Here is a 10,000-nt window from a genome sequence, read left to right as displayed (position 1 = left end):
GGTGGTACCCCCTATTTGGTTCCCCCTGAGTGGACACATCCTGGGGATTCAGCTTCAGAAGTTTGCTTGGTAGTTTTGGGCGCCGGTTCACAGTACCCTGCCTGGGCTTCCCTTAGCGTGATACCAAGGCTAAGGGCCCTGGGGAAACCCCATGGGGCTCCATGGTTCGATGGATGCAGTCCTTGAGTCCCCTCTCGCTTCGTACGGGGTTGATGGTTGCTCTGTCCCCTTGTCTCACGGTGACAATCACCTGTTGTGCCTCCGTCGTGCTGCCTATCGGGTCGGTGATTCTTTTAGATCCGGAGTCGTGTTACGTTTGTTCTTTGTACGTGCTCCAGTTCACCTAAGCTACTGAACATTATATGATGAGTGCAGGCAGCAGAGGCAGTGCCTGCTCGGTTTAGGGTGCTGCAACGAGATAGGTTCGTTGCTTCCCCGGATGCCCCGAGACTGCCCCGTTTTGGTGTTATAGGGACCCGGACATGGGGTGTGGGTGTCACTTCGACGTCTGCCCCTCCTTGTGGTTCACTCGGTCCCCCTCCCCCCCTGGCTCCCAGCTCCGAAACGTGTGAGGGCTTCGGAGGCGGGGCAGGGGTTTAGTTGGTATTGAGACTCGGGCAGTCTAAGGTGAGTCTCCTTCCGGGGTGGCGGCAGAAGCATTCGAGCCTAGTCCCTCCGGCCGGAACTTCTGGGTCTTATCAGTGGGCCCTCTTTGTTCCTGCTTTTTCGGCTGCTCCTGCCTTTTCTTCGGAGGGGGGTGGGGTTGGAGGATGGCTCTGCCCTGGGTCCTTGGGGGTGAGGTTCCCGGGTCAGGGAAGGGGTTGACTTGGGGGCCTTGGGCCCTGTTGGACCCTGCCTGGGTTTTTGTACCCCTCAGAGTGGGGCTTGGTGTTACAAGGGGAGGGGTTCTCTTTCACTCCCTCATACAAATTGGATTTGGCATCTACCCCTTCCCGTGTTTGGTTCCTTGATTCCATGGGTTCCTCAGTCCCGTCCTTCCGGAGGTTTTCAGCGTTTCGTGTCCTGTCACATGTGATACCGGAAACCCTTGCAGCTTACCTCCTGCGAGACCCGGATTATGCTTTCATGATGGATCTACGTTCCTTCATGTATGGATCTTCATGTCCGTACTGGGTTCATTATAAAGTTCCGGAGTCGTCTTGGTTAGCAGACTGCCCGCTCTTCTCGTTGGAGGTTTGGCACACGTTCTGTCGGTCCCGTGCGCAAAAGTGGAGGGAGGCTCAGATGGCATTGCCGGTTTTCCTGGGGGGGGGGGCGAATTTGAGCATCTCGATGCATGTTTGTTCACCCCTGCCCTTCCATGGGATGTTGGTGTGATGCAGCTTCATGTGCAGGTTCCTTCCCTTTCGACTGCCTTGGTCACGGAAAATTTGTGTACATGTGGCTTCGGCCCTGCGTTTCTTCTCCCTCCTCAAGCTGTCCTCAGATTGGCTTGAGTTGAATGTGGAGGACGTTGGGGCTGCCTCTGGGTCTGGTGCATTGCTCTGCTGTGCGTGCATTGTCTGCATTGTTGAAGGTGTTCGTGCCGCTCCTGCGGGATGCGGTTTTGCAGTTTTTTGCTTCTCGACACGCAAACCCATCTGAATCCATGGGTTTATTGCCCCTCCTTTCGGATGACTACTCTATCCCAGGTCCGTCTTATGTTGGAGCCGAGTGCTTGTATGGTGTCCCTGGGCCTCAAGGACACGTATTGGCACGTCCCGATTCATCCGAGGTTCAGGGACTGGCTGTTTTGTTGTGGGGTGTCAAAGTTACCGCTTTCGTTGCCTTCCATTCAGCTTGAATCTGGTGCCTGGCGTTTTCACACGCCTTCCTCGGGTTGTGGTGACCCGCCTGCTGTCTGTTAGGTGTTCATGTTCTGGCCTCCCTCAACGACTGGCTGGTTGGGCTCCCAACCAGTTCGCATGTCTGCTCGCCAGGGATTTTGTTTTTCCCCAGCTCGTCGGGTTAGGGTTCCTGGTGAACTGGTGGGAGTCCCATCTGGTTCCCTCTCAGGTTTGGTCTTGTGTGGGACGCTGGGCCCACTTCCTTGTCTCCTCCTCCGGTGGCTCTGCTTCGCCTGCATTCCTGCCTTCATCTGTTTTTGAGGGGTTCCCGGGTCACGCAGTAGTTGCTCGAGGGTTTGTGCGGGAGCCTAAATTTTGCCATGATGGTTTCCCTGCCGGATTGTGTGTGGCTTTATCTACTGTTCAGGTTCCTTTGGGGATGTCCCTTCCGCCTCTCTCGTGACTGCTGTTTTCAGCCTCCGGGAACATTACGTCGGTTGCTGCGCCACCCGTTTTTTTTGGGTTCAGTGCCTTGGCGTCTACCCGAGCCTTCCCTCGATGTGTTCACACGCGTCATCTCTGGGTGACCAGTGCTCACCAGGCCGGCCATGGTCGGTGGGGTCCATCCTTCCGTCAGGCCCACAGCACGGTGCGGAAGTTTGCGGCTGTGTGGATGTCATTTCGGAGGGTTCGGGTCACTCGCGGATCGAGTGACCCGAGTGAGTGATCCGGCTCCATTCGGACTGTTCCCTGGTGGTTCATTGTCTGAACTGAGGGGGTTCGAAGCAGTCCTTGGCTCTTTGGGGCTGGGCGCTTCGGGTGACTCATTTGCTGTGTACTTGGGATTTGGTTCTCCTCGCGGTTCACGTTCGGGGGGGGGTGTCCAGTACGATGCTGGTTCGTTCTCCTCAAGTCTTCTCGTCTGGAGTTTCTGACTCGAGTCTATCATCACTTGTATGGTGCATAGGTGGCTTTGTTGTTGGTCTCCCACCTGCGTGCTTCGTCTTGACGGCAGTATGAAGTTTCCTGGCGGTCCTTCCAGTTTTTCTTATCACTGCGTAGGTGTACTTCGGTCTCTGATAGGATTGTTTCATCTTTCCTTTCGTAATTGTTCCAGGATCATCATCTTATGTCAAATACTGTCGCTTCGTGTTGTGCGGCGCTGGCGGAGCCGCTCCAGCTTACGTTCGGTGTTGTCACTTCTGCCCTGTTCCACAAGCTGTCTCGGGCGTTGTTTCACCTCCAACCTGCTCATGCGTCTGCTGAGCCATCCTGGTCTTTGGATCGGGTGCTCTCTTTTCTCTCCTCTCTTCAGTTTGTTGTGGCCCCTTCAATGAAGGATTGTTTTTCTAAGGCTCTTTTTTCCTGTTGGTGTTGGCCTCTAGGGGTCGGGTAGGGGAGCTTCATGCTCTCCTCTGGTGCCGGGGTTTCTGCTCCATTGGTCCTGGTGGTAGGTTTCTTCAGTTGCAGCCGTCTCCTTCTTTTCTGGCGAAGAATGAGACTGCTGCTTTCTGGAGGAATCCTTGGGTTGTTGATGCTTGGTTGTTCAGGCCGAGGGTGCATCATGTATTGTGTTCAGTTGTGTCTCTCCGCTGTTATTTGTGTGTCTTGGCCTCTGTGGCCATGGACACGCTTTGGGTTACCCGGGCTCCTTTCCTTCATTCCTGTTCCGGGGTTTGGGTCTCCTGGGTCGTCTTCAGTGTCCTTCGGTTTTGCCAGTTGTGTTGATTTTGAGTTTAGGGCATGTGGCGTCCCCCTCCCGGATCCTTTCCTCTTTTTCCTTATCTTTGGTGAGGTAGCCCGGGAAGCCAACTGGGCTCCCCCCAGAAAACCAGCGTTGAATGTAATGAAACGCCATTTTCTGGGCGAGTCCCGAAGTCTCCCTGGCATCCCTCCTTCCCTCCCTCCCTCCAGTCGTTGGTGTTTTTCATGTGTTTGTGACACCCAGCTTAAGAACTGATTGTTGGATCGCTGGTGCGAGGGTCTTTGGCTCCCCCTTCCCCCTACCGGGGAGGGGGGGTGGCAGTTGCACAGACAGCGGCGTGGCAACGTGATGATGTCGTGCTCGTTTGTTCATTTTCGTTTCGGGAGGTTCTGTTCACTCATTCTGCTTTCAGTAGCAATATTTTCACCAGAATTGGGGTTTGTTTTGGGATGCCTACCTTTTCTGGTTGGCAGATCCAGTCGATGGCAGACATAGAATGCTCCCAACCACACGGGGGCTTCTATAGGCCATTGCTCCTCGTGCCTCTCTGAGGGGGCCAGGTTCTGGCTCATGGTCCTCAGTAGGCAAGTACTCCACGCACTATGACTGATGCCAGAAAGCTAATAATGCCATATCAGCCTGGATAGCTCCAGGGAGCCTCTGGGACGCGCCCAGAAAATGGTGTTTCATTACATTCTTTGCTGGTTTTTTAACTGCTTATGCTTTTGTGTGTTTGCTACTCATGGAATTCAGGCAACAATATATGCATATTAAAAAAAAATTTGACATTCTATACTTTTAAAAGCTTTTAAAGTTCAAAGGCTCTTGATATGTCAGGAAAATTGTGTAAAAGGTTACCATCTTAGAAAACAGGTTAGTTCCTAGAGTTATAAGGTTTAAAAAATATTGCCTTGATTTTTTTTTTTTTTTATCCTTCTTACTTTGTTTTGCTAATTGATATATTTATATTTTCAGTGGTGAAAATGTTGAAGAAGCTTTCTTGGAGACAGCAAAGAAGATATATCAAAATATTCAAGATGGCAGGTTAGTTATTGATTTACTATGTGTAGTGTAGATATTGGTAAAATAGTTATTTTAATGCTTTCTATCTACACAGTAGAGTGCTGTGTAAAAGTGAGACAGATGGAATATATAGTATCCTCTCGATTTAAGGACCTCTGATTTACTGTTCTGCTAGTTCTAGCAACTAAATTTGAAATGAAAACTGGAGTCTTATTTATCGAGTCATTGGCTTTTAAATCCCAAATATGGTACCAAGTATATCAAGTCCAGCCAGTGCTTATTTAATTGAAGGCCACTAGTGGGTTTGTTGTGACAGCTTTGTATCACTAGACCAACGGTTACATTTTTGTCTTCACAGATTTCACTGCCTTTGTTATGTAGCAGCCAAAACCACAGTCTGTCAGGCATTTACAGTTAGTTGCAACCAGTCACAGGCATTTACAGTTAGTAAACAGTCAGCTGGTAGGAAGGAATACTCTACCATATTAATATAATTTAATTCCATCCAGATGTGGCTAGAGGGGTGGGGGATACGTGGAGAGGAGGTAGCTGGAAGTGTCTGGTGAGGGGATGGGGGGAAGCATGTAGTGGGGAGGGCCGGCTGTGCAGATAGGGGGTTGCGGGAGGGACTAGGAGGGACCATTGGCCTACCTGTACAGTAGCCCAGCAAGCCAGTCTGTATTCAACTTGATGATGGTCCAGGATGGACTGAAACATCATTTCTCCATCTTCTGATGTGTGGTTTAGTCATCATGTCTTCAGTCATGTCATCAATGTGACTCATCGTCTGCACAAGCCAGTCTGTGTTAGTCCTCGCGTGATATCTCCGCTTCCTGCTAGCCCACTGCTGCCTGGCCTTTGATATCTCTGCCATCCACTCGCCTACTGTTGACTATTCTCTGCCATTTTGTTATTCACTCACTCATAATATCAGTTATCCACACACAGCAACATTAATAGATCACAGTGCATCTTAACCAATAAAATTAATAAGGAATCCTACTAGTTCTTTAAGGCACATCTAACCTCAAGGAAAAATGTGGGGGAGGGGGAACTGTACTTAAGTAAGACAGCTGATTGTAAGCTGGGGTGTGTAGTTTCTTCTTGCTCCTGGCCCTGCTCTGCTTCACGCTCCTTCAGCTGCTATCTCCGTTGATGTCACTCCCTCAACGGATGTCTTATGATGTTATAAGCACCCTTCTTACTTTTTCTAGTAGTGGACTAGCATGTTGGACATTCACTAACTTCCTCACCTAAACTACCTCCCAATGGAGTTCCTCTGCACTGGGCTTCCTCACCGAGGTATGGGGGACGTGATCCAAGAGTCCTTCAGACCCTTTCATTAGCTGAACTTTCCCCAGATGGGCTGCCTCCGTGGCTAACTCAACTCTGTAGCTTTTTGGCAGTGCTTCACAACTGCTAGGCTGCAGTTGTAACAGACAGCCTCTGCAACCACAGTCACTGGTAAATATTTCAGCTCTAGCACTGTCCGTGCTGACACTTTAGTTATCCAGTTCAATAGGTAAACTACTTCTTTACTGACCTGCCGTACAAAAGTCACATTGCCTGACCTTATGTCATGAATGTCTTCAGCACTTGAACGTTGGAACGACGTACCAAATATCATTGGTCACAGATTCACCGACCTTTCACCTAGTCGGGACTGCTTCGGCAACAGAAGGTTGACTCTACAACAACCACTGCCTTCTTGCACTTGTGGATGCTGTCTTTGGTCACTGCATCAGGCTGTGCAGCAAATCTCACTGAATCCTTCTGCACAAGTTGTAATTGCATAGCCTCCTCTGATGTAATTTCCTCATTAGAGGTCATCAGCCACTCCTCAACATGAAGCTTCTTCCTTCCTGGAAACGCAACTTAGCAGTATGAACACAAATTCTGCAAAAATATTGCAGCACCAGTGTGTACTTCCTCCTCTGCCTCGTTCACAAGCTGCACTGGTGCTCGTAGAGCCTATGAACCATCTCGTACCTTAGCTCACCGGTGACATAACCTTAGGTTACCTGCTGGTTGGCTGCAGGACTGTGCCTTCTGCCAATCACGTCTTGTTATCTCCTGTGTATGCTGGTGTCACCATCCCAGGCGGGAATCTAGTACACGTGGGTGAACTTGGGCACCATTTTGGAGAATATCTAGCCTCAGGTTTGCCCCTTACAGTTCTAGACACAGAAAGTATGCCAAAACTATGAATGTTGTGCCTTCTGCACATAAACTAAAATATTCTCTGGGCTGTCTAGCATGTTTGTAGGGTGGACACAAATGACTCTTGATGTGGCAAAAGGTCTGAGTTAAATGGGTATCATAAAAAGTATTAGATAAATATGGGTGTATAGAATGTGAGAGAACAATAATAAGTGAGGTAAGCATTATAATGAATGGATGTAATGCCAGTACAGTATAGGAGTTACAAAAGAAATGAGAAATACTATACTACTCACAGACCCGACATACAAAAGTGAAACTTGTAATTGGAAATGAGACAAAGTGGTCATGAGTACAAGCACTGGAAATTTTGTTGAGAAAGCAGAAAAATATGTGCTTGTAGCCTTCCTGTAAGATACTTAGTCTTGATGTTGAATCTCTCTCTCTCTCTCTCTTTATTTTTTTTTTTTTTTTATTAATTTTGCCCTTGATGGTGATCTCTCCTTAGAGGGTGACTGGGGGGTTTTCTTCATCTCCCGCTTCCTGCTGACATTTTCCTCAAACTCTTTCGGTGGAAAATACTTTTCTCAAATTTTTGGGGTCACTATTGGTTCCCTCCCCTCTCTCTCCTGTTCTTGCCAATCTCTATATGGAATACTTTCAAACTGTTCTTCTTCCCACTATAGATACTCATCCCAATCTTTGGCTTCACTATGTTGATGACATTTTTGCTCTATGGACTCATGACACTAGTCTTTTTCTGCATTTCCTCTCCTCTCTTAACAATCTGATTCTTTGCGTCAATTTCAAAGTTGAATGGGAATCTAATTCCCTCATTCCTTTCCTAGATGTTCATGTTCACAGCCCTGTGTCTAGTTTATTTTTCTTTGTTTACTACAACCTTATGCACAGCGATATGTATATTCACTTCTTTTCCTACCATCTTCTGTCAAGAAAAGTGTTCTTGTCTCATTCTTCCTCTGGGCCCTACACATCAGTGCCCCTCAGTTTTTTATTCTGAAATTCCTTTATTTACAAGTCTTTCTCTTGCTTTCCCTTACATTTTATCAACTACATCTATTCTCAAGCTAAAATAAATTTCTTTCATCCTAATCCATTTCCATCACTAGTAACACTGCAGTATTTTTTCTACATATCTGAACTCAAATATCTCACTATACCTTTTGTCCTCTTGATGTGAAACTCACCTTCGACAAACTAACATACTTCAAGGTAATCTGGTTCACACTGCTGTTATGTGTTGTGGTGTTACCTTTCCAAGTGTTAGGATGAAGTAAAGGCACTTACCCGAATCTTCCCCCTCTAACTTGTGGGAGGGCTCTTCCAGGGTAACTGACTGGCGAGATGCACCCAACCTGACTCCCCCGAGGCCTGGCCCCCAATAATGAATCACAATATTCGATATTCTGTCGTCCAGAGGAATGAATGGGTGTAATCAGGCCTCACTGGATGATGGACAAGACATCAGCAATTAATCATTTATTCCACTACACACCATCCGACTAATAAGAAAGATTAACATACACTTTCCCTGACTCACTCCCTTATATCCGACAAACATAATATTCTAAAGATAGAGATACACTATACATATACATGTAAGAACAAATGATAGACTGAAAGCCCAGGACTTAACTCAATTTAAAAGATGTAGAGCACCGACGCACACAGCTACCTCAGACCATAGCTCCAAATCAACTGATTCTCACGCTGCCAGTAATTGCTAGCATGAACTTTGAAAAACATATCATACTGTAACTTATGTTTTTCCAGCCCAGTTGCCAAAATGCCAACTAGATATACCTAACTTCATAAAAAATAACTAGTTATATCTTCACATTCCATTTATTATATCAACATTCCAACATACTGTATATTAACCAAGTGGTTTTTTATATCCATAGTCATGGGCCAGCAGCGTCGTCACACCTGGGCACCTGCTCAACGGACAAATTCTTTCCCACGCATTTGCTTTTCTCCCAATTGAGCTTGTTTCTTAATTACTGTATATAGCCCATACAGGTTGTAATACACTCAACATCCTATCATCCACACACCTCAGGCCCAACTGTGATTGGATTTGTAGTCGTGTCTGGATAAGTACTGTAGTTGAGTTCTCCCCCCAAGCACGAAAAATATCATCTTTATGTACATAAGTATGTAACAGTACATTGTTGTTTCACTAGATACTTCAAACAAAATGCCACAGAATACTGGTAATACAGCATCAGTGAATATGGGTACTCACCAAGTGTCCAAACGTTTCTCTACATATTATAATAGTTAATAATTATGATCTTGGAATGATGTGTACGCGAGTATGGTGGTGTTAACTGGGGGCTGTGCCACAGATGTTGACGGGAGGGTTGGGTTTTTGTTTGATTAGGTTTGGTTGGCTTTGGTTAGGTTAGGTCAGGATGGCTTTAGTTAGCTTTGGTTAGGTTATGTTTAATTAGCTTTGATTAGGTTATGTTTAGTTAGCTTTGGTTAGGTTATGTTTGGTTAGGTTAGGTCAGGTTGGCTTTGGTTAGCTTTGGTTTGGTTAGGTTAGGTTTGCTTTGATTAGGTTAGGTTAAGTTTGCTTTGGTTAGGTTAGGTTAGCTTTGCTTTGGTTAGGTTTGCTTTGCTATGGTTAGGTTAAGTCAGCTTTGGTTAGGTTTGGTTTGTTTTGCTTTGGTTAGGTTAGGTCAGGTCAGGTTTGCTTGGGTTAGCTTTGGTTTGGTTAGGTTTAGTTAACATTGGTTTTCACCTGCAATCAGTTTCATGTTCAAAAAGCAAAAAAATCACAAAAAAAAAAAAAAATAGGATTTCTTATAAGTGTGATCGTCACTAAGCGGGCGGCTCTAGTAAACCGAGGCAGGTCGGCCCACGCGACCAGGAACCATGCGCTCGGTCAACCCGAATGTGTATCGACGAATATCATTAGTCGACGACACTATCATAAGTCGAGTCGCATTTTTCAATCAAATTTACATCATATATACATCATATATATATATATATATATATATATATATATATATATATATATATATATATATATATATATATATATATATATATATATATATATATATAATGTCGTACCTAATAGCCAGAATGCACTTCTCAGCCTACTATGCAAGGTCCGATTTGCCTAATAAGCCAAGTTTTCATGAATTAATGTTTTTTCGACTACCTAACCTACCTAACCTAACCTAGCTTTTTCGGCTACCTAACCTAACCTAACCTAACCTATAAAGATAGGTTAGGTTAGGATAGGTAGGGTTGGTTAGGTTCGGTCATATATCTACGTTAATTTTAA

At 46.1% G+C, this 10,000-nt stretch overlaps 1 protein-coding gene across 4 annotated transcripts in view; it reads left to right on the top strand.

The window, feature by feature from the left end:
* Rab14 (RAS oncogene family member Rab14) overlaps positions 1-10,000 on the top strand; it is a 51,621-nt gene that overhangs the window by 32,005 nt on the left and 9,616 nt on the right. For all 4 annotated transcript variants that reach the window (XM_069329530.1, XM_069329529.1, XM_069329527.1 and 1 more), the window contains exon 6: positions 4,468-4,536. In XM_069329530.1, the coding sequence (XP_069185631.1) occupies positions 4,468-4,536 (69 nt within the window). The remainder of the gene's footprint in view (positions 1-4,467; positions 4,537-10,000) is intronic.

Source organism: Procambarus clarkii, chromosome 22 (genome assembly GCF_040958095.1).
Source record: "Procambarus clarkii isolate CNS0578487 chromosome 22, FALCON_Pclarkii_2.0, whole genome shotgun sequence".
In the NCBI taxonomy this organism is placed as follows: domain Eukaryota; kingdom Metazoa; phylum Arthropoda; class Malacostraca; order Decapoda; family Cambaridae; genus Procambarus; species Procambarus clarkii.
This window is presented reverse-complemented; position numbering and strand designations above follow the sequence as displayed.